The sequence below is a fragment of the Miscanthus floridulus genome, chromosome 6 (assembly GCF_019320115.1).
Source record: "Miscanthus floridulus cultivar M001 chromosome 6, ASM1932011v1, whole genome shotgun sequence".
Taxonomy (NCBI): domain Eukaryota; kingdom Viridiplantae; phylum Streptophyta; class Magnoliopsida; order Poales; family Poaceae; genus Miscanthus; species Miscanthus floridulus.
Window position 1 is genome coordinate 46,095,454 of NC_089585.1, and position 25,110 is coordinate 46,120,563.

A 25,110-nucleotide genomic window follows, 5' to 3' on the forward strand; every position below is an offset into this window, starting at 1 on the left:
TAGGAAGCCAAGTGCTGCATTTTTGCATTCCAAAAGAGATATACACCTAGTTTGCGGTAACAGAGCACTAAAGAGGATCTGCAGTGCACATAGGAAGCCAAGTGCTGCATTTTTGCATTCCAAAAGAGACCAAACAGTTGGTATCATCCATCCATGATCCATCGCACACCATTTTCTAGAACAGGTTGATGACAGGGCACACAAGCAGGGGACATCGCTTACAAACAATGTACAGCACAAGCCACATACACAGTGGCATGAGCATGGCAAAGCTCTTCTCGGCGCCAAGACTTAACAGTCATGACACAGCAACCCAACGCTCCACAAGACGGTCTTCTTCCTGAGCCCAAAGTCGTCACGTCACACACAGGACCATGGCCATCGTTGGTGATGAGGAATCACAGTCCAGATCGCTCTGCTGCTGCAGCAGCGGGGGAGGCCGACGAGGCAGAAGGGCGGTTGCCGGGCCGGCTGTGCAGCAAGGGGTTCAGGGCCTTGACGACGATGCTCATGTTGGGGCGGAACTCACCCTCGTACTGCACGCACAGGGCGGCCACAGCAGCCATCTGGTGTACGTACAAAAACAAAACATGGGTAACATGGTAAGAATCATATCATCAAGATTTGTGTTTATCTTTTGTCCATCCAAACCACATACTGTAACCACTTTTGAAACAAAGTTTTTCAATGACAGTACTCTCTTGCAGTGCTTTCGGAGCAGGATTAAGTGTTACGTTGTGAAATTCCACTTTCAGGTTTACATGGAAATAAGATTAATAATATTTACCTTGGCTACAGCCTTTGGAGGGTATTCATCTCCGAGCCTTGGATCCACGCATTGCCTCACCTTGTCTTCACTAAGCCTCGGTGTAGCCTTCATATATAACCAAGAATTTAGTTGCTTTGTTAGCTTCATGCCTTTCATCCTCGTCAAAAACATAGAAAAAATTCCCAGGTAAATGGAAAGGCCCATACCCATGTCACAAGGCTCTGCTGGCCACGGGGCAGTGTGTGGTCAACTGGCTTGCGACCGGTTAAAAGCTCCAGCAGCACAACTCCAAAGCTGTAAACATCACTCTTCGTGCTAAGCTGTCCAGTCATGGCATATCTGAAAACCCCCAAGAGAAAAAGGTAAAAGAGTGTTCCCAAATCCTAACTGAAGATGAAAGCATATTTGGGATGCATACTCTGGTGCATGGTAGCCAAAGGTGCCAAGAACACGAGTAGAGTGGAGGCGCGCAGCCATGTCAGGGGCCTGGTTTGAGATGTCAAAGTCTCCGATCTTTGCAACGTCATGGTCAAAGAGCAGTATGTTGCTGGACTTGATGTCGCGGTGGACCACTCGAGGGTCCGCCTTCTCGTGGAGGAACTCGAGCCCACGAGCCGCACTTACGGCAATCCTTGCTCGCTGCATCCATGACAGGACTGGCCCTGGCTGAGCTCCCTTGACACCCTTTTTACCTGTGGACATGGATCAGTCACACATCAGCCCAAACTCAGCAGGCTTGATTGGATTAGGCATCAGCGACAGGTTCATAGTAGTTAGCATGGGGGCAACTGCAAATAGTACCTTATGGAGCTAGATAAATGTTTTCACAAGCAATGAAAATGATAAAAACACTGAGCTTATGGAAGGAGATGGAAGACTTGCTCCCTACCATGGAGGATATCATGCAATGATCCCCTTGTTGCATACTCATAAGCCAGAACGCGGGTGCTCCCTTCGGCACAGTATCCGACGAGTTGGACAACATTCTCATGCTTCAATCTTGAGACAGCTGAAACCTGCAAAGGAAATGGGAGTGAGAACTGGAGCATCTGGACGAGGAAACATTATATGAGAGAAGTAAAGGTGGCACAACCTGCACAAGGAATTCTTGATCAGGCTGTTTGCTGGAGTCAAGCTTCTTCACTGCAGATTTCGTCCCATCTTTCAGTACACCAAAATAGACTCTGGCATATGAGCCCTCGCCAATGAGTGCATCACTGCTGAAGTTCTTTGTAATTTCCTTCAACTCTTCCAGGTGAATGGCCGGTACTGCAATTGGCTGAGCTCTGCCTGTGGGGACGACAGGGGTTGGGGCTGAGGGCCGGCTAGGTCCAAAGTTATCAACTGCATACGGGAAAAAAGAAATGAAAATAACGATATGTGCTCAGGAAACCCCATTTGTGGTACTAGTAAGCATGATAAATGTTTGTTTAACTTCACTCATATATCTTTATGTTTCCATGGAACCAAACCTGGAAAATAACTAAAACAGTATCTTGTATGTTCAGGGGAACAGGATTTTTGTACCACAGGGTACACAACAAAACCCTTAGTACCACCAGAGTCAAAATAGTTGGCAATCACATTGCACAGTTCAGTACAACATTCAGCAATCAATTCACCCGGCTCTTTTGGATCCACTATTTGACACACCAGGACAGGTTTTCAGTGAAGTAAATCATATTTAGTCGTGTCAAAAACTATATCGAATAAGGATACAGAAATTCACTCAAAGAGGTAATAAGGATTCAGGAAAGACGAAACAGAGATCATACATAAAAACTCATGTTCACGAAGAATTGTTAGCATGCTGGTTCTATAGACTAGCTTTTCTTAGCAAAATAATGCAATGTACTGAAGACGACGACTGTAACTATGGAAATAAAATAAAGTTCTTCGAATAATGCAATGATAAACATGTTTATGTCAATGTAGTAACAAATTTAGGTGGACGACCGAGTACAGTTGAGTGGCATGTTTATTATGTCCCCCCTTTCTTTAAGAAAGGCAGAAAGCTGGGTAAGCTAATGTCAGACAGGTAGTTGCATTTCTTATGCCAAAGAATTTTCTGCGAACATAATAAATTGTTGGAAGACAGACAGAACACCATCCCCTTTGCATTGTTCGATCAGGTAGTGCCATCCACGTTTTGTGAAAATCAGTGCCTTGATTGTATCACACAATTAACTTTTTTTTTTACTGAAATTCACAAATTAATCGTTGTTACCATGACAAGAAGTGATGAAAAGAAGAGAGAGAGAGAGAAGTGGCAACCTTGAGCAGGGATAGGAACATAGGCGTCGTCATGCTTCTTCCTCCTGCCAATGTCGTCGTCATCGGCCACGCAGCAGCATGAAAAGCATCCCATGGCCGGCTCCCTAACCTTGCATAACACATAGACATTTACATGACTACTGTATCGAACCAAGAACGAGCCAAACATTTGCATTTCACACATTTATTGAAACTGAAAACTGTCTGCATGTCCACGCACTAAAAAAATATCGATAGATTTCAGAATGTCTCGCGGTAATATTTGTAAGATACGGCATTTGCGTACGGGCGCTGAAGAAAACGAGAAGATAGAGATGGACTGACGGAATTTGCCATGCGAATATGTGATGAATTTAATCGGAGTTTTTCTTTAGCACCAATCAGTAGGAAAACGTACGTTGAGACGAAAGGCAAGGAAATAAAGAGGAAAACGTACGTTGAGACCGAATATGCTCTATCACCGCTTCAAGAACCAAACTGAACGGTTACCGTCTACTTATCCGGCGAGATCGAGGATCGAGAGACCAAGCCGGCGGCGACCAATTTCTTAACAAGCACGAACAAGGAGGGTATACAAGAACAACCCAAAAGTCTTGAGAGAAAAGGATAAAATCCGACGGAGTTCACCAGTTGGCATGTGCGATTTAAAATTTTTACATGCCAAGTCAATTAAGAAAAAAAGCAACAAGAGAGGCGGCGATAACTACCTTTCTTCCTTCTTCTCCGACCTTTGATCTTGGGGGAGCGAGAATCGTAGTACCGGATGGGATCAAGAACAATGCGAGGGGAGTGCTGTGCTGATGGCTGGGGTGCTGGTGAGAGGAGGGGATGAGGAGGAGGAGGAGGAGGAAGAGGAAGGGACACGACGCGGAGGCCTTCCCTCGACGCCCTTCCTTCCCCTTCTTCTCCTCTGCTGTGGAATGCCTGGCCCGGCTTACTTGTTGCCGTTTCCGTTCCGTTTTTATTATTCCCGTTCCCGTCCAGTCCGTCCGTCCGTCCCTTCCTCGCCTCGGCTTCCACCACCACTCGCCAACTGGAATGCACACAGCACACACCCCTCTTCGCTTTGCTATTCTTGTCACCTCACCTGCTATGCCCGTTGCCCGTACATACATGCAACGTTTACTACTGCTGATCTGGCACCTGGCTACCTGCTGTCGTGGATGTACCAACACAACTCCAGCCTTCTATCTATAGAAATACGTAATAAAAACAAAAGCTAAAGTTTGATAGAAAAATGGAAAGCATTTATCCCTCGCTTTTTCCTCATCCAGTTTGAAACTTTAAATTATTGTTTGTAGTATAGTAAGTTATCCACAATTTTACATGCCTTTTTACACCTTCGTCCTTGTTGGGATGTTATCGGATTCACCTCAATCCACAATGGTACGGATATTTTTCGACCGTATTCGAGGCCGAATCTGTTTAGAGGGGTTCAAATCTGTCCGTATCCGAGTCCGGATATTCAACATCCGATACCGTATCCATATCCGAATACTCAAATCGCATATTTATAATGTCGATATCCAATCATATCCTATCCGGCATGGCTGATACTATCCGTATTCGAATCCGAATCCGAACAGAAATATGAAAACAAATGTAATATCAGTGATATCCGTTCGTATCCGATTCGTTTTCATCCCTAATTGGGGTGGACTGGTGTGGCAGAACCTCCGAAGTTATAGGGCCCACATGCACCTGTCACTGTCCGATGACTTTTGACATTTATGCATATGTTTCAATAACTTAAAAAGACTGTCGGGTGTCCTCGGGGAACCCCGAAAGCATCCACGATTTCCGAGCAGGATCACGTTACAGAGTCATTGCAGTATTACAACATTTATTCAAATATCAAAACCAGAGTAAAAACAGCGGAAGTCTTACGATAACATAGTTTACAAACCAGTTGTTTCAAACCTTACAAACTAAGTTCGATAATTATTACAAACCATAGTAGTAGTGGAGTGGCATAATTAATATAGACATATCACACAAAATAAACATCCTGCCTAAGGATCACACATTTACTTCTCATCGTCAGAACGAACGATAGTCATGCAGCACGATCCAAAACAGATCTGCTCATGAGGCTCACCTGCAACAAGGGTCAACGAACCCTGAGTACGAAAGTACTCAACAAGACTTATACGAAATATTAACTGATAAACTCAGTAATGCAGGCTCAGGGATTCAAGGTATAGCTTTAACAATGATCAAAGTTCTTTTGCGTAAAAGCTCTTTTAACAATATTCTTTATATAGAAAACTTCTCAAGAATTATATACAAAGCTGACACGATCCGCACTGAGATCATGAAACTTCATATTCAACACCTTCACAAGCCTTATTCAAGTTCCGGTTATTAATTCTACGATGATGAACAGTGAGTTGAGTCTCCTTAACCGAGGAGCAATGACGATTCGAACCGATTAAGCCCAGCTGGGGATTCCAGACCACACGACATATGCAGGTCCCCGACCTACATATACCAACCTACCCTCGGATCCCCTAAAACAAGAACGGGTCTGCGCCACCTCGAGAACACAGTACTCCACCATTCCAGCCCATGGCCACGTGGGTACACGCTATTCCCGCCATCTCTCCACTCTCAGTGTGCGAGTAGCCATTCTCGTAATAGAATTGCCAAGTTCAGGCTTACCGGAGTATGTGGTTAGTACTACAAATTCTCACCTCATGCAATTCAACAACGGACGTGCCTTAATCGACACAGGCGGAAAGACTCCGCTCACAAGACCTCCATGTCTGGTGGCTCACACTCACCGAGTCCGCCCGGTCTAGATTTATTACTCCACATTCCCATATCACATGCTAACATAATTAACCAATGTTCCATTTAAAACTTGTAGGTGGCAGTAGTCACCTGACTTTCATCGTTCTACGCATAGCTAAGCAAAACTAGGCATATACGAGTTTAAAAAATGGTAATATGGTAAACATGGAATAACAAGGGTGGTAATGCACCAATTAGGCTTTTACTTAACTCCTAATCACTTAATGCAGTAACGGAAAGCAAAAGCGAAATTAATTTGTAAAACACAAGGTAGGGTTGTATGCATCCGGGGCTTGTCTTCGTTGATGGAAAAGTCCGGTTCCTGCAACGTTTCACAAGTATTCGATCCGACCTCAACAGACGGATTAACTTCTTCCACGACTTGATTAACTACCACGTGTTCACCTTCGTTCACTACACATAGTAACAATGTCATGTTTAACATGATGCGGAATACGAAACATGATGCTCTATGATGGATGCAAAAATTAACAATTTGAATACAACTTTCCTTCGCGGTACAGTTGCAAGTCAAACTAATCAAACCTTTTTCACAACACCCAAATCAATTGCCAAGGATCATTATCAACTAATGACCCAAGGTCATCACTCAATCCAAAAGTCCAAACAAAAACCTAAATCATTAAAAGTTACTATTTGCTTTTATGAATTAATTATTTAATTCAAAATTATGAAATAAATCAACTTATTCTAATTGAGCTCAAAATTTTAGTACATGTTCATTACCTGGTGACTAAGTGGCAAAATAAATTTCATAATTTTTGGATAACTAAATAAGCCTAGAAAAATCATGGAAAGTCATTTATTAATTAATTGAGCAATTTTTATCATATTCCAAAAATACTGAAAATCAATATTTCAAATTTTTGTAATATAATATACATCATAGAGAATTCACACAAAAATTTTTATAATTTTTGGAGCTCTAAATAATTCTACACAAAAATAACAAATTACAGCACTATTCATTTAAATCTGAAAAACAGAAAATTCATTTTGAACGTTGAGTCACTGACATGGTGACCCCACCTGTCATCTTCTACCTCGCGCTTTGACTACGGCGATGATGGCGCTGACCGGCGATATCTCGCCGCCGGTGAGTCCAACGGCGACGGCCAAGGTACCTACACCCTCCCCGAGACTAGGCGCATCCATTTTGAGCACAAGCCTGACTAACTATGGACTAGACCGAGCACTACGTCGGCCATGGCGGCCACGACGGCGCGGCTACGCTACGCCGGCGAAATGAAGCCGAAAACGGTGAAACAGAGGGCATGGGAAGGTCTAGTAGCTCACCACGAACACGTTGGAGCAAAGAACGAGACCGGATAAGCTTCGGTGACACGGGTCGACGTTGACAGCGGTCATGGCGGAGCGATCTTCGACGACGGCGATGCTCCGGTAGCTATGGTGGTCAAAATGAGAAACCAATGAGTCACAAAGCAGTACATCATTGCGGCGAAGCCGAAGCAAGACTCAGTAAGGGCAAGAGACTCACCGTAGCGCGCTAGCCACGGCGACGCGCACTCCACGGTGGTGCTGCTGGCCATGAGGAAGAAAAGCGCCGAACGGCGTTTCCCGATGATGGCAAGCGACCAGGGCTAGTTATTTAGGTGTGCAAGGATGAGACGGAGCTGGGACAAGCTTATCAGCGACGGTGAAGCACTATGGCATCAACACGAGCTCGCCGGAGTTATGGCCGTGGCGTCGGAAAAACAGAGCAAGAGAGCGGAGGCAAACAGCGATGGCCAAGGCTAAGTAGAGCGGCTCAGAAGCGCAAGGAAGCTGCACTGTGGCCTTCACCACGCCAGCGCGATGTCAAAGACGGCCACGACCGCGCCTGGAAGCAAACTGAAGATCGCCGGCCATGTAGCTAGGGCGGTGAGTACTGTTCACCGAAATTATAGATTTGCCATTCAGTTTCAAATTCAAATTACTCCCAAATTTGTATAGCAACTCAAAAATCTCCAAAAATAAAAGTTGTTTAAAATCAAAAGTTCTACAACTTTGCTTTTATAACCAACCCCTAATTCTATCTAGATTTTGAAATGATCTTTTAAATTCAAATAGGGGATATTTAACGAATTACAGCCTTTTTGAATTACTCAAAATTTTTCTAAACAACTTGAAAAACTCCAAAAACAAACTTTGTATAACTTGCCAAGCTCTACACTTTTTCTTTTGGGCCCAACCCCAAAATATGCTTAGATTTTGAAATGGATTTTCAGGGTAGGGTTTAAATGTTGAAAAGCGGGGTTTTCTGGAAAAATTCAAAATCCAAACAAATATTGAACTTGAGTCAAACAATACAATTCAACATTCATTACACAATTGTAAACTTGTTTTAGTAAATGTACATCAAAGTTTTCACCAAATGCCAAATGCTTTGCAATGCATATGATGACATGTTAGATTTTAATATTTAAACACCCGAGGTGTTACAATCCTTCCCCCTAAAAGAAATCTCGCCCTGAGATTCAAAGCCATAGGGTAAGTAATGGAAAAGAAAATGTGTCAGTCCAAAAACATCCAAAACTTGCCTATAAAATAGCTGAGGTTCCTTTACAAAACACAACTTGTAGCAACCGAGCACAACTAACACTACTCTATTCTATATTGACGCTAGAAACTCTGGAAACTTTTCTAACAAGTAATCTTCTGATTCCCAAGTAGCTTCCTCTTCTAAATGTTGATTCCATTGTATTTTATAGAACTTGATTGTCCGTCTTCGAGTAACACGATCTTTCTGATCTAACACTCGGATAGGATATTCAGAATAGGTTAAATCCGGTTCTAGTTCTACTCCTTCAATTTCAACATTTTGTTCAGGCACTCGGAGACACTTCTTCAATTGAGAAACATGGAACACATCATGCACAACTACAAGATGTTCAGGTAACTTCAAACGATATGCCACTTTTTCATACCTTTCCAAAATTTGATATGGTCCAATATATCGGGGTGCCAACTTTCCTTTAACACCGAAACGGGTAACTCCCTTCATTGGTGATACTTTCAGATATATAAAATCTCCTTTGTTAAATACCAATGGTCTCCGTCTTCTATCTGCATAACTCTTTTGTCGGGATTGAGCTATCTTCAAATTACTCTGTATTTGTCTAACCTTGTCTTCTGTTTCTTTCACAAGGTCAACTCCAAAGAATCTTCTTTCTCCAGGCTCAGACCAACTCAATGATGTCCTACATCTACGACCATAGAGTGCTTCAAATGGAGCCATTCTAATGCTTTCCTGATAACTATTGTTGTATGAGAACTCAGCCAAAGGTAAGCATTCGTCCCACTTATTGGAATAGTTAAGGACACAACACCTTAACATATCTTCAAGTACTTGATTAACTCTTTTAGTCTATCCATCAGTTTGCGGATGATAAGCTGTACTATACAGAAGTTTGGTACCCAATGAAGAATGCAATTGTTTCCAAAAGTTGGAGACAAATTGTGTACCTCTATCTGACACAATAGTCTTGGGTACTCCATGGAGACTTATGATTCTTGCTAAATACATCTTGGTATATTGGATCGTAGGATATATTGTCTTGACTGGAAGAAAATGTGCTGACTTAGTGAGTCGATCTACAATAACCCATACTGAGTCAAATCCCTTTGATGTCTTGGGTAGACCAACAATAAAATCCATACTTATATCCTCCCACTTCCAAGATGGAATACGGTAATGGTTGTAATTCACCAGCAGACCTCAAATGTATAGCTTTCACCTTTTGACAAGTATCACACTTTGCTATATATCTAGCAATCTCTATTTTTATTTTAGTCCACCAGAATCTTTGCCTCAAGTCATGGTACATCTTGTTACTTCCCGGATGGATTGATAACCTAGTAGCATGTGCCTCATCTAGAATTGAACTGCCGCAACTTAGGAACTTTTGGTACCACCAGGCGATCCTTGAACCACAACACATCTTCATTGTCAATACTAAAGCATTCCGCTTTTTCCATTCTTGACTCTTTCCTTGATATGGGCTATACCCTTGTTTTCCTTCTGAGCAGCAATAACTTGATCTCGAATAGTGGCTTCAATAATTATGTTGGTCAAACTTCCTTGTTGAATTACTTCTACATTCAACTTTCCATTTCTTGACATAAATTCAAACCCATTGTTCTCACTGTCAAACAATTGCAATAACTTTTGCGACTGAGGGCATCTGCAACCACATTTGCTTTACCGGGGTGATAATGTACTTCCAAATCATAATCCTTAATCAGTTCTAACCATCTTCTTTGTCGCATGTTCAACTCTAACTGAGTAAAGATATACTTTAAGCTTTTGTGGTCTGTATACATATGGCACGTATTACCAAGCAGGTAATGCCGCCAAATCTTCAGAGCATGAACCACAGCTGCTAACTCCAAGTCATGAGTCGGATAATGTTCTTCATGTTGCTTAAGTTGCCTAGATGCATAGGCAATGACTCGGCCTTCTTGCATCAACACACCTCCAATACCAATACCTGAAGCATCACAATAAACATCAAACGGCTTCTCAATGTCAGGTTGGGCTAATACTGGTGTAGTGGTTAACAGTCTCTTCAAAGTCTGGAAAGCCTTCTCACAATCTGATGACCAGACAAACTTAACTTGGTTCTTCAACAATTCAGTTATGGACTTTGATATCTTTGAGAAATCTGGAATAAACCGACGGTAATATCCCGCTAAACCCAGAAAACTCCGAACTTGATGAACTGTGGTTGGCGGTTTCCAATCAAGCACATCCTTCACTTTGCTTGGATCAACTGCAACTCCTTCGGCTGACAAGACATGTCCAAGAAATTGCACTTCCTTAAGCCAAAAATCACACTTGCTGAACTTGGCATATAGTTGATGTTCTCTCAAACGGGTCAGAATAATTCTAAGATGTTCTGCATGTTCTTTCTTATTCTTGGAATATACTAAAATGTCATCAATAAACACTACTACAAACTTGTCTAGCTCAGGCATGAATACTGAGTTTATTAGATACATGAAATGAGCTGGAGCATTTGTCAAACCAAAAGACATTACCAAGTATTCATATAACCCATATCTTGTGGTAAATGCTGTTTTGGGAATATCCTCAGGCTTTATCTTGATTTGGTGATATCCTGATCTCAAATCTATCTTGGAGAAAACTTTGGCTCCGGCCAATTGATCAAAAAGCAGATCTATCCGAGGTAATGGATACTTATTCTTGATGGTCACTTCATTCAATGGACGATAGTCAACACATAACCTTAGGGTCTCATCTTTCTTTTTCACAAAAATTGCCAGACATCCCCAAGGTGAAGAACTAGGTCGGATAAACCATTTCTCAATCAATTCTTGTAACTGAGTTTTCAACTCGGCCAATTCCTTAGGTGGCATCCTATAAGCTCTCCGAGAAATCAGAGCTGTTCCAGGTTGTAACTCTATATTGAACTGTACATCCCTATCAGGTGGTAGACCGGATAAATCTTCAGGAAACACATCCAGAAATTCACACACTACCGGAATATCTCTAATCTCTTTGACAACAGTTGCACAAATCTTGCTCACTGATCTTCTTAGGGTTGGAAGTTGGATAAGAAGTTGAGAATTATTATCAGGCAAACTCACTCTTAAGGTCCTATTCAAAGCATCTATAACAGCCTTATGCTGATACATCCAATTCATTCCCAAGATTACATCTATATCCTGATCCTTAAGGATAATCATGGTAGTGGGAAAAATATGCCCACCCAGGTTTATGGGTACCTGGTATACCATTTCCTTAGTACATAGACATCCCCCGGGCGACTGTATAAAGAAACTTTTCTTTGTTGCCCCAATTGAAATTTCATGCTTCACGACAAATGTTCTATTGATGAATGAATGCGATGCGCCGGAATCAAAAAGTATAACTACAGGGTGATTGGCAACAGGAAACATACCCATCATCACTGGCTCCCCTTCTGGAATTTCTCCAGCTTGAATATAGAACACCCGTCCCGTCTTCCTCTCATCTTTGCCCTTCTGAGCATTCTGATTGGGGTTCCTGTTTGGTGCCTGACCCTGTTGTTGATTAGCAAGGGCCTTCTGATAATTTTGATTAGCCTGCCTAGGATATGGACATTCCCTGAAGAAATGACCAGTCCTTCCACAATTGTAGCATGGATAGTTGTGACCCTGGGATGTTGGAGCATTGCCACCAGGAGCATTAGTTGATTATGAACTCGGATAGGTTATAGCAGGACGGACATTTGACTGTTGCCCGGCTTAGAACTACGGCGGACGATAAGGAGGACGATTATGCTGTACTAGATGATAAATCACCCTCTGTCTCTTCTGATTTCCCCCAAAAGATCCAGACAGCACACTCTTTTTCTTTTTGAGCTCCTTATGCTGCCGATACTTTGACTCTAAAGCAATTGCAATATTTACTGCCTCATGGTAAGTGACATTGGTGCAAGTGGTCATCATAGTCTGCAACTTGGTATTCAGGCCTCTCATAAACCACCTCTTCTTCTTGGCATCAGTATTGACATGTTCGGATGCATATTGGGACAGATGATTAAATCTTTCCACAAACTGCATCACGGTTTGATCTCCTTGTTTCAAAGCAAGGAATTCATCTAGCTTCATAGCCATCACTCCTTCAGGGATATAATGGGCTCTGAAGGCAGTACGGAACTCAGCCCAAGTTATTGGAATGCCAGCAGGTTGCATAGCCACTAAGTTTGCCCACCAAGCACTTGCTGCTCCTCTAAGTTGTTGGGCGGCAAACGTAGGTTTCTGATACTCCGTGCATGGGATAAGGTCAAATTTCTGCTCCATGGTTCGAAGCCAGTCATCAGCCTCCAATGGTTCATCTGCCTTGGTGAACACCAGAGGTCTTGTGTCTGTGAAATCAACATATGTAGCCTCTTGGCGGTTATGGTGGCGTCCATAGTTTTTGTACATCTGATTCTGATTACTCTGAGCCATCTTATGAAGCAAACGAGAATTTTCAGCCGTCACATTGACAAGTGCAGTTATAGCATCAGCTAAATTGATTGGAACTGGTGGCGGATCTGGAATACCGTCCTCATCTTGTGAAGTTCCTGGAATAAACAAACCCCGCGTACGACGCATCTGCTCATAACAAACCAAACTTTATTCACATGTCTTTATTGAATTGTACCAAAGCTTACTCTAGACACATTAAATAGAGTTTACTAATGTACAATCAAACCCACGAGTACAAAAACAGAACTACATAACTTAACTAGAGCTACTATTATACAACTCTACTCTTTTCCTCAATTTCTTCAAACTTCAGGCTCGGTATCCATTCCGGAATTATTACCGCCTTCATCATCACTTTCATCGATCATTACTAATTCTTAGGATCTTCTTCTTCTTCCTCTCCCAATTCATCATCATCGGTAGGGATGACACCGAGGGTCCATGGCATCAGCTTGAGGCTCATGATTTGGATTTAGTAGATTGCTAAGCCTATGAACTTCCTCATGTAGATATGTATTATGTTCTTCTAAATCTTCTACATAGAATTCTAGCTCATGAGTTCTAGCTCTAGCTACATTTTCCCTGTGCCAAGCTTCATTTCTTCCTTCCATCGTACGAACTAGCATACTTTCGTAGTTCCTGTGTGCGGTGGTGAGACGCCTCAATTGATCCTGTAATTCTCCCACTTGTATAGCATCCAAAGCCCTATCTCTAGTAGCTTGTGCTAACTCTGTGGAAATCCTCTGTATCTCTGCCTTAGGATCAGGCCTAGAACTACTACTTCTAGCACCATCGTTTCTAGGGGCAAGTTGGTGACGAGGAACTCCTTTGGGTCCGGTGGACTTACGGGGCGTCATCTTGGCACGAGCCATACTGTAGGAAACCAATTTAATCCAAGTAAGACCATTTGATCAAAATCTAAAAAGTAGCTAAGATGGATTACATTCCTCAAACCAGACTCACTACTTAACTCTAGACTAAGAGGTGAAGGAAGTAACGAGTGAATTATTCCTGATGCATGAATCGTTCTTACGAACAAAAACATCAAAGTTTATAATGCACATAAACAACATTTATTTTTATATAGGGCATAGTATGATTACTACTCCACCACACAAAACCTTTTAATCAAATAGGGAATGGTGAGAAAGAAATAAGATAAGTCAGAAGCAATTTGGACTAAATTACCAAGTTAAATTTAGTCATCCAAATCATTTTGAAGTTTTTTTGTAAAACAATACAACAAAAACCTTGTAACGATCGCTCTGATACCATTCTGTGGCAGAACCTCCTAAGTTATAGGGCCCACATGCACCTGTCACTGTCCGATGACTTTTGACATTTATGCATATGTTTCCAATAACTTAAAAAGACTGTCGGGTGTCCTCAGGGAACCCCGAATCATCCACGATTTCCGAGCAGGATCACGTTACAGAGTCATTGCAGTATTACAACATTTATTCAAATATCAAAACCAGAGTAAAAACAGCGGAAGTCTTACGATAACATAGTTTACAAACCAGTTGTTTCCAACCTTACAAACTAAGTTCGATAATTATTACAAACCATAGTAGTAGTGGAGTGGCATAATTAATATAGACATATCACACAAAATAAACATCCTACCCAAGGATCACACATTTACTTCTCATCGTCAGAACGAACGATAGTCAAGTCATGCAGCACGATCCAAAACAGATCTACTCATGAGGCTCACCTACAACAAGGGTCAACGAACCCTGAGTACGAAAGTACTCAACAAGACTTATCTGAAATATTAACTAATAAACTCAGTAATGCAGGCTCAGGGATTCAAGGTATAGCTTTAACAATGATCAAAGTTCTTTTGCGTAAAAGCTCTTTTAACAACATTCTTTATATAGAAAACTTCTCAAGAATTATATACAAAGCTGACATGATCCGCGCTGAGATCATGAAACTTCATATCCAACACCTTCACAAGCCTTATTCAAGTTCCGATTATTAATTCTATGATGATGAACAGTGAGTTGAGTCTCCTTAACCGAGGAGCAACGATGATTCGAACCGATTAAGCCCAGGTAGGGATTCCAGACCACACGATATATGCAGGTCCCCGACCAACATATACCAACCTACCCTCGGATCCCCTAAAACAAGAACGGGTCCACGCCACTCGAGAACACAGTACTCCACCATTCCAGCCCATGGCCACGTGGGTACACGCTATTCCCGCCATCTCTCCACTCCCAGTGCGCGAGTAGCCATTCTCGTAATAGAATTGCCAAGTTCAGGCTTACCGGAGTATGTGGTTAGTACTACAAATTCTCACCTCATGCAATTCAACAACGGACGTGCCTTAATCGACACAGGCGAAAGACCCGCTCACAAGACCTCCATGTCTGGTGGCTCACACTCACCGAGTCCGCCCGGTCTAGATTTATTACTCCACATTCCCATATCACATGCTAACATAATTAACCAATGTTCCATTTAAAACTTGCAGGTGGTAGGTAGTCACCCGACTTTCATCGTTCTACGCATAGCTAAGCAAAACTAGGCATATACGAGTTTAAAAACTGGTAATATGGTAAACATGGAATAACAAGGGTGGTAATGCACCAATTAGGCTTTTACTTAACTCCTAATCACTTAATGCAGTAACAAAAAGCAAAAGCGAAATTAATTTGTAAAACACAAGGTAGGGTTGTATGCATCCGGGGCTTGTCTTCGTTGACGGAAAAGTCCGGTTCCTGTGACGTTTCACAAGTATTCGATCCGACCTCAATAGACGGATTAACTTCTTCCACGACTTGATTAACTACCACATGTTCACCTTCGTTCACTACACGTAGTAACAATGCCATGTTTAACATGATGCGGAATATGAAACATGATGCTCTATGATGGATGCAAAATTTAACAATTTGAATACAACTTTCCTTCGTGGTACAGTTGCAAGTCAAACTAATCAAACCTTTTTCACAACACCCAAATCAATTGCCAAGGATCATTATCAACTAATGACCCAAGGTCATCACTCAATCCAAAAGTCCAAACAAAAACCTAAATCATTAAAAGTTACTATTCGCTTTTATGAATTAATTATTTAATTCAAAATTATGAAATAAATCAACTTATTCTAATTGAGCTCAAAATTTTAGTACATGTTCATTACCTGGTGACTAAGTGGCAAAATAAATTTCATAATTTTTGGATAACTAAATAAGCCTAGAAAAATCATGGAAAGTCATTTATTAATTAATTGAGCAATTTTTATCATATTCCAAAAATACTGAAAATCAATATTTCAAATTTTTGTCATATAATGTACATCATAGAGAATTCACACAAAAATTTTTATAATTTTTGGAGCTCTAAATAATTCTACACAAAAATAACAAATTACAGCACTATTCATTTAAATCTGAAAAACAGAAAATTCATTTTGAACGTTGAGTCACTGACATGGTGACCCCACCTGTCATCTTCTACCTCGCGCTTTGACTACGGCGATGATGGCGCTGACCGGCGATATCTCGCCGCCGGTGAGTCCAACGGCGACGGCCAAGGTACCTACACCCTCCCCGAGACTAGGCGCATCCATTTTGAGCACAAGCCTAACTAACTATGGACTGGACCGAGCACTACGTCGGCCATGGCGGCCACGACGGCACGGCTATGCTACGCCAGCGAAATGAAGCCGAAAACGGTGAAACAGAGGGCATGGGAAGGTCCAGTAGCTCACCACGAACACGTTGGAGCAAAGAACGAGACCGGATAAGCTTCAGTGACACGGGTCAACGTTGACAGCGGTCACGGCGGAGCGATCTTCGACGACGGCGATGCTCCGGTAGCTGTGGTGGTCAAAATGAGAAACCAATGGGTCACAAAGCACTACATCATTACGGCGAAGCCGAAGCAAGACTCAGTAAGGGCAGAGACTCACCGTAGCGCGCTAGCCACGGCGACGCGCACTCCACGGTGGTGCTGCCGGCCGTGAGGAAGAAAAGCGCCGAACGGCGTTTCCCGATGATGGCAAGCGACCAAGGCTAGTTATTTAGGTGCACAAGGATGAGACGGAGCTGGGACAAGCTTATCAGCGACGGTGAAGCACTACGGCATCGACACGAGCTCGCCGGAGTTATGGCCGTGGCGTCGGAAAAACAGAGCAAGAGAGCGGAGGCAAACGACGACGGACCAAGGCTAAGTAGAGCGGCTCAGAAGCGCAAGGAAGCTGCGCTGTGGCCTTCACCGCGCCAGCGCAACGTCAAAGACGGCCACGACCGCGCCTGGAAGCAAACCGAAGATCGCCGGCCATGTAGCTAGGGCGGTGAGTACTGTTCATCAAAATTACAGATTTGCCATTCAGTTTCAAATTCAAATTACTCCCAAATTTGTATAGCAACTCAAAAATCTCCAAAAATAAAAGTTGTTTAAAATCAAAAGTTCTACAACTTTGCTTTTTATAACCAACCCCTAATTCTATCTAGATTTTGAAATGATCTTTTAAATTCAAATAGGAGATATTTAACGAATTACGCCTTTTTGAATTACTCAAAATTTTTCTAAACAACTTGAAAAACTCCAAAAACAAACTTTGTATAATTTGCCAAGCTCTACACTTTTGCTTTTGGGCCCAACCCCAAAATATGCTTAGATTTTGAAATGGATTTTCAGGGTAGGGTTTAAATGTTGAAAAGCGGGGTTTTCTGGAAAAATTCAAAATCCAAACAAATATTGAACTTGAGTCAAACAATACAATTCAACATTCATTACACAATTGTAAACTTGTTTTAGTAAATGTACATCAAAGTTTTCACCAAATGCCAAATGCTTTGCAATGCAGATGATGACATGTCAGATTTTAATATTTAAACACCCGAGGTGTTACAACTGGGGTGTAATTTAGTTTAAGTTACACTCCAATCCATCCCAACACATGTAGATTGATGCGAATCCGACTACATCCAAATAAGGCCTTCATGTGCTCATCCTGGTAATTATTTGTTGTATTGATGTTTATTCTGTAAATCCAAGTTCTGTATATCCAAACCTCCCCATTCTTTTGGTTAGGAAATAATAGACCACACGGCAAGTCTATATTTTTTTTATGTTGGTCATATTGCCGGAAAAAGTTTGATCTAAGATACTCTATTTTCTTTAGAATGCCTCTTGGGATTTCAAAGAAAGAAAGAAAGCAAAAGATTAGGGAGTGTTCCGCTGGCTGGTTCCGCTTTTTTTTTTCTAGCCGAAGTAGTGTTTTTCTCTTACAACATTTCAGCATAAACAGTAATTTCCAGCATGAACAGTGCCATATTCATACCAGCCGAACACTCCCTTAGACTAGATAAGACTGAATTAATCAGGACTAATCTTCCACCCAACGATAATAGTTTTTCTTTCCAGCTACATAGTCTCTTCTCAATCATTTCTTCAATTATTTTCCAATCCTTGTTGTTGAGTTTCGTATAGTGCGTTGGTATTCCCAATTATTGGAAGGGATATGTACCTATTTTGCAACCAAATAATTGAGAATATCGCGTCTCACACAACTTGGCTTGCACAAAAACAGAAGATTTCACTTTTGTGAAAATTTATCTTTATACTTGATAATTGTTCAAGTATGCAGAGCAATAACTTTGTATTCATAACTTGTGCAATATCATGGTCTAGAAATAAAATAGTGTCATCTGCGTATTGCAAGATAGATAAACTATCCTCTATTAAGTGTGGTACAACCCCACGAATTTGACCATCTTCCTTGGCCCTAGCAATGATGACAACCAAATAAAATAGGTGATAGTGGGTCACCTTGCCTTAAACCTTTCTTAGTTTGGAAGTATGGGCTAACCTGGTCATTAACCTTTATGCCTATAAAGCCTTCATGTATGAAGGTCTTAATCCAACTACACAAGTATGAGAGAAACCTTTCGTTCTTAAAGGTTTATTGGAGGAAGTCCCATTTAACTTTGTCGTAAGCCTTCTCAAACTATATTTTAAAAATACTACCATTCAATGTCTTCCTATGAATTTCGTGCATAGTTTCATAAAGAACTACAACTCCTTCCATGATATTTCTACCAAGGAGGAAAACCATTTGCGAGGGTCGTATAACTTTCTGGGCTACTAGGGCAATTTGGTTAGTGACTACTTTGGTAAAAAAATTGAACCTCACATTAAGCAAATAAATTGGTCTATATCGCTATATTTGTTTGGCCTCATTGCCTTTAGGTAACAAAATAATTGTACCAAAATTTAAATTATGAATAGGAAGCGAGTCCCGATGGAACTCATGGAACAAAGCCATCAAATCTTCCTTGATCACATTCCCAAAGACCTGATAAAACTTTGCCAGAAAACCATCTGGGCCTGGTGCTGAGCTATGGTTCATTTGGAAGATGGCATCCTACACTTCCATCTCTGTGAAATCTTGAATAATGGTCTTATTTTCTTGTTCTGAAACTTAAGGGATGTCCTCTGTTTTGGACTCATCCATTGACACAAAAGACGTACCCTATGGTCCAAAAAAGGTTTTTATAACATTAAGTGATATATTTTTTGAGTTCATCATCGCCAGTTATAATACCCTCATCCAGTCGTCCTCTTCTAACATGAAGATCCTGGTCTTCCTATGTTTTCCATTAGCCACTAAATGAAAGTTAGTGTTTGCATCACCTTCTAAAAGATTTTTAACTTTTGTCCTTTGATACCATTTGATTTCTTCCTCTCTCACAAGGTTGTCAAACTTTCATTTAAGTAGTGTTTTAAATTCAATTCTCAGAAGAAAGTAAGACTACTTCTGATTTTTTTCGAACTCGTCTAATTTATCTAACAAACTTTTCTTTTCCTTGTATACACCCACCCACAATTTTGGCACATCCCCTTAAGTATTGTCTTAAGCGTCTAATTTTTGCTTGCCTACCGTTCTAAGGGGGTGTGGCCGTCCTGAACAATGTTCCCAAATTTGTTTGACCATCTCATAAAAACCCTTCGTAATAGCCAATCCAACTCAAATTCGAACAAATATGGTTATTGAGAAAAAAAGTTTTCTTGTATTTTTTATGTAAGGATGGATAAATTATTGTTCTTCACCTAAGTTGGCTCGATGCATGTATCTCCTGTCATTGTTGCAGCACAACCGGGACATGATTATTGCTAGACGAACCCTGTCTAAAAAGTCAGTGCACACTTCAAATCTAAGAAAAAGCATGTGATTCAACTCCCATGCCGTTTCTGCTGCAAGTGCTACGCACGTACGACATTTGACAAATCAACAAATTGAAGTCCTGTGCCAGATGGACGCTTAGGTTTGGTGTTTAGCCATTGTTTAGTTCGCGAAAAGTTTTCTCAAAAAGTGTTACAGTACTTATCATATCGAATCTTGCGATACGTGCATGGAGCATTAAATATAGAAGAAAAAAAAATTAATTGCACAGTTTGGTTGAAAATTGCGAGACGAACGTTTTAAGCCTGAACACTAATTGCCAAATAAAAACGAAAGTGCTACAGTAACCAAATTTCCAACTTTCCACCGACTAAACACGAGCTTAGTACTGCACTAAACACGAGCTTAGTACTGCAATCCGTTAGGTTTATTTTGGTTGCTTCGCTTTGCAGGTGGCAGTAGTTGCAGACTTGCAGTACTGGATGGCAACAGAGGAGGCCTTCCTTGCAAGTTAAAATTGCAAGAAGTTGAGAGTGAGACAGATGACGAGCATTATACTGCTAGCCAACCTCGTCTTCATAGTTACAGTACTAGTTAGCACACCTAGGATTGCTACTCTGCGTGAACAGTGCGACCTACCAAAAGCAAAGTTCAAACTTCATAGCTTTGCATAAGCAAACAGAGAGAAAACCCTAAACAGAGTTCAACCCAAGTGGTTCCCAATGGTTTTCATTAATTACTAACTACCTAGGTCTGCTCTTAACTACGTAGTGCATCTAATTAGGAGGATTAATAGGTGAGCTAATTTTTAGCCAAGTCTTAAACTATTGTTAGCTAACTAGATAGCCAACCATAACTAAGTTATTAGGCTAATTTTTAGCCCAAACTAATAACTGTATTCAAACAAACCCTAAGTCTCTACATAGAACAATAAAAAATAATATTACCTTCTTTTATACATTCACAACTCTCGACCGTTCCTCCCCTAACTACTTGAAAAGGACACCTCATTTACCTAGGTCATGCTATGTCATATATACACTGTCGAAACACACTTAATCATCAGGTGCAAAGTCAATATCAACATTTAACTATTCTTGGATTATACACTCGGTTTTAAATTGTTGGTTGTTTAGTTTTATTCTAAATGAAAACTTCTATAATATTAACTATTTTTCAAAAGAACACAGCAATATGTATAATATCAAATTAGTTTTATTAAACTTATTTATTATATTTTTATTAACTTAATTAATGTTAGGAAATATTAGTTAAGGATAAAACTAAAACAATTCTAATTTGAAACGGCAGAAGTATACCTTAGCTGTACTTATATGGGACTCGATGGATTTAAATTTTAGAACATATTTGGCAGAGCTCCCAGAGTAGCTTCGAGGCTGAATTTAGCAAGAGCTCTGCATTTTTTTTGCTAGGAAGTGATTCTATGAAGTGATTCTGCAATGAGCTATGAGGCTAAGAGTTGAAAAAAGTAGTTTTATCTGATTCACTCCCATATAGAACCATGTTATGGTCCTAAAGAATCACTTCTTTCAGAGAATTATTATTCACAAAAGGTCAAAAGCAGAAGGAGCTTTACAAAACATGCTAAAAAGCTTATGAGAAAATATCCTTTACGTACAAGACCAATGCAATGTCACGTAGAAGTTACTCCCAAATAGTGAAAAACATTTTTCTATGGAAAAGAAAGAAGTCCTTTGAGTTTTGAAACTAAATGAGAAAATTGGCTATTTGCCATACTAAAGAGTGGGCTTCACAGATTTACCACACAGATTTCACAAAATTGTCACCCAAAATATACGCTTCTTGTTTTATTCGCCATAATGCATCCTTTTTTTTCCTTCTAAAATCAGTCATGTGAAAGTACCAAATTGCCTATGGGGCAAATTTGCACCACATCCTGGTATCTTTGTATTGGGTTCACAACAGTGTCTCGTCGTGCACCACGGTCGGTAAAACCGTGTTGGGCAGCGGGGCTCTGTTGGGCAGTTGAAAGCTCTAGTTTGGCTTTTGATGAATTGATAAAACCCTATGTGCTAACCTAGTTTATCAAAGTGATCATGAGATAGGTAGCTACTATTCCAAGTGGTGGAGCAATGGTGAAGATCATGATGATGGTGTGACCATGGTGATGATCAAGTGCTTGGACTTGGAAAAGAAGAAAGAGAAAAACAAAAAGCTCAAGGCAAAGGTGAAATTTGATAGGAGCTTTTTGGTTTAGTGATCAATGACACTTAGCGAGTGTGATCACATTTAGGATTGATAGCCGTACTATTAAGAGGGGTGAAACTCGTATCGAAATGCGGTTATCAAAGTGCCACTAGATGCTCTAACTTATTGCATATGCATTTTAGATCTAGTGGAGTGCTAATATCCTTGAAAATGTTTGTGAAAATATGCTAACACATGTGCACAAGGTGATACACTTGGTGGTTGGCACATTTGAGCAAGGGTGGAAAAGTTTGTAAAGTGGAGGAGGCTTCTCGAGGTGACCGGACGCTGCCTAGGTGGTGACCGGACTCGGAGGCCTGCGTCCGGTCAGTAGTGCACGGTGTTGGGCGCTCTCTGGTTGTGATCGGATGCTGAATAGTGATTGTGACATGACACGACTGAGGTGCGTCTGATCGCATCTGACGTATGCTAACGCAAGCAACAGAGCTAGGCAGAATTGATCTGACTCACCGGCGCGTCCGGTCATGATTTTTCGTCTCTGGATGCTTACTAGAAGTAACCTAACATCGGGATCTAGCGGGGAGCAGCGCGTTCGGTCATGGCATGGCAGTGGTGCGCGCACATGGGCTGACTTGGCACCAGCGCGTCTGGTCTTCGGGACGGCGCACCTAGTCGTTATTTATCGCGTGGCGTGAGGCTAACTAGCCATTGAGATCGTGGGGACGTGGTTGAACTACGGTGACACGTGGCGAGCATCCGAGGACAAGACGTAGGCCTGAGTGCAGTCCGATCACCCTCGACCTGTGCACGTCAGTCGATACGTAGTAGGCTGCTCTATGAGCCCAACGGCTCTATTCGTGGGGGCTCTCTATTTAAGCCCCTTGGCTGGCTCAAGCTCACCTTCTTGGCCATTTGCATTGACATAGCAACCTTGTGAGCTTAGCCAAAGCCCTCCCACTCATCTCCATCATTGATTCATCATCTTTGTGAGATTGAGAGTGAATCCAAGTGCATTGCTTGAGTGATTGCATCTAGAGGCACTTGGTGCTCGTGTTTCACTATGGGATTCACTTGTTACTCTTGGTGGTTGCCTACCACCTAGACTGGCTTGGTGTAGCAAGGATCGTCGAGCGGAGGTTGGTGATTGTCTCCGGCTCTAATCATGGTGATTGTGAGGGGTTCTTGATCTTTCCCCGACTGGAGAGCCAAAAGGTACTTTAGTGGATTGCTTCGTGGCTTGTGTGATCCTCATCTTGTGTTGGTTGTGCGGCACCCTGATTGCGGGTTTGGCATGTGATGCCAATTAGCGCATGAACCTCCAAGTGAGTGAATCGCCACAACGAGGACTAGCTTGCTGGCAAGCAAGTGAACCTCTGATAAAAAAATCTTGTGTCACCTTGTCCGAGGATTTCATTGGTTATCTTGTGATTGATTGATTGGCTCCATCTTGTGATTGGCTCATACCTCGACATGTCGGTATAATCATTGCCATCCTCTCTTGTATTTACATTTCTAGTGTTGCTTCACTCTTTAGTGTAGTTAGTCTTGAGAGCAAGCTTGTGTCGGGTCTAGTGGTTAGTGAGGCTCTTTAGTAAGTCTTTGAGAGCTCACTAACTTAGTGTAGTTACATAGCCATTGTGTGGATAGTGATTATAGATACTAGAATTGTGGTAGGTGGCTTGTATTTTTAGTAGGCTAGCGCAACATTCGTTTCACCTCATATTTGTCCTAACCACTTTGTTTAGTGTTGTTGTAGAATTTTTATAGGCTATTCACCCCCTCTAGCCATTAGGACCTTTTGGCAGCAAGGCCCCGTCGGGCAGTGGGAGCACCTCGGATGTAGAGGCCGTGCATTAAGGATCTAGGATGGTTAGAAGAGGGGTGAATAGCCTATAATTTTTTTTCCTTCAAAGACAAAGACACTAGGCAAAGATGATTAGTACAAAAGACAATCCTAACAGCAACTACTTTGCCTAATCTAATTCACAACAAAGCAAGTCCCCTAAACAAGTCTAATAGCAAGGATTACAACTATTCTAAAGCTCACACAAGCTACCGAAACTAGCAACTACACCTAGTTGAGCTACACAAGTAAAACTACTTGAACTACACTACTCGACTAAGGAAGCTACTACTACAATTACAAGCAACCACACCTTGCACTAGAACAAGTATATCAAAGTGCATAAGTGTAGAGAGGCAAACCAAAGGGGCAAGAGAGACACAATTATTTGTCTCCAACATTCAATTGCTTGTTGGCAACCCACGTCCATATTGATGCGAGTGCTTTGATGGTTACCTCGCAAGCTAAGCAAGCTTTTCAAGTTTGACCCTCAATGTGGGTGCTGCAAGAAGCCAACCAAATCAAGGCACTCTAACTAGCCTCTATGGTTTCGCTAAAGTTGCCCTTTGTGATTGAAAGGTCCTAAATGGCTAGAGAGGGGGGGGGGAGGGTGAATAGCCTAATAAAAATTCTACAAAACACTAGAACAAAGTGTTAGACTATAAGATAGGCGATAAAGCAATTTTGCTCTAGCTCTACAAAGTGCTATGCGAGCCACCTACCGAATGCTAGTCACTATGATCTCTATGTTGTATGCACACAAACAATCAAGCTATGTCACTAACTTTACCACAACTAGTGAGCTAGCTAAATTACTAGATACAACTAAACTACTCAACTAGCTAGGCAAGAAAGAAGATATAAGGAAGTAATACGAGAGGAGTAGAGCAAAATACCGAATCGTGAGTGTCAATATGAATACCAATTAGCACAAGATTTATCCCCAAGGTTCAATTGCTTGCCGACAATCTATGTCCTCAGTTCTGACGATTCACTCAATTGGTGGCTCATGCACCAATAGTCACACGCCTAGCCCAACACTTCGGCGCTGTAAGAACCAACACAAATGAGGATCCACAAGCCATGAGCAATCCA

General features: G+C 41.5%; 1 protein-coding gene across 2 annotated transcripts; it reads right to left on the minus strand.

Annotated features, from left to right (window-relative positions):
• On the minus strand, positions 1 to 3,995 carry LOC136456000 (pto-interacting protein 1-like). Of its 2 annotated transcripts, none has more exons than XM_066455752.1 (8): positions 3,751 to 3,995; positions 3,044 to 3,147; positions 1,863 to 2,113; positions 1,659 to 1,785; positions 1,188 to 1,461; positions 976 to 1,108; positions 788 to 874; positions 1 to 566 (listed from the first exon to the last, which is right to left on the minus strand). In XM_066455752.1, exons 2-8 carry the CDS (start codon positions 3,135 to 3,137, stop codon positions 399 to 401), a joined length of 1,134 nt encoding a protein of 377 aa, XP_066311849.1. In that variant the 5' UTR covers positions 3,138 to 3,147; positions 3,751 to 3,995; the 3' UTR covers positions 1 to 398. The 2 variants fall into 2 exon arrangements, with proteins under 2 accessions (XP_066311849.1, XP_066311848.1); XM_066455751.1 differs by having other exon boundaries at positions 3,044 to 3,152.
• Positions 3,996 to 25,110: the final 21,115 nt, after the last annotated feature.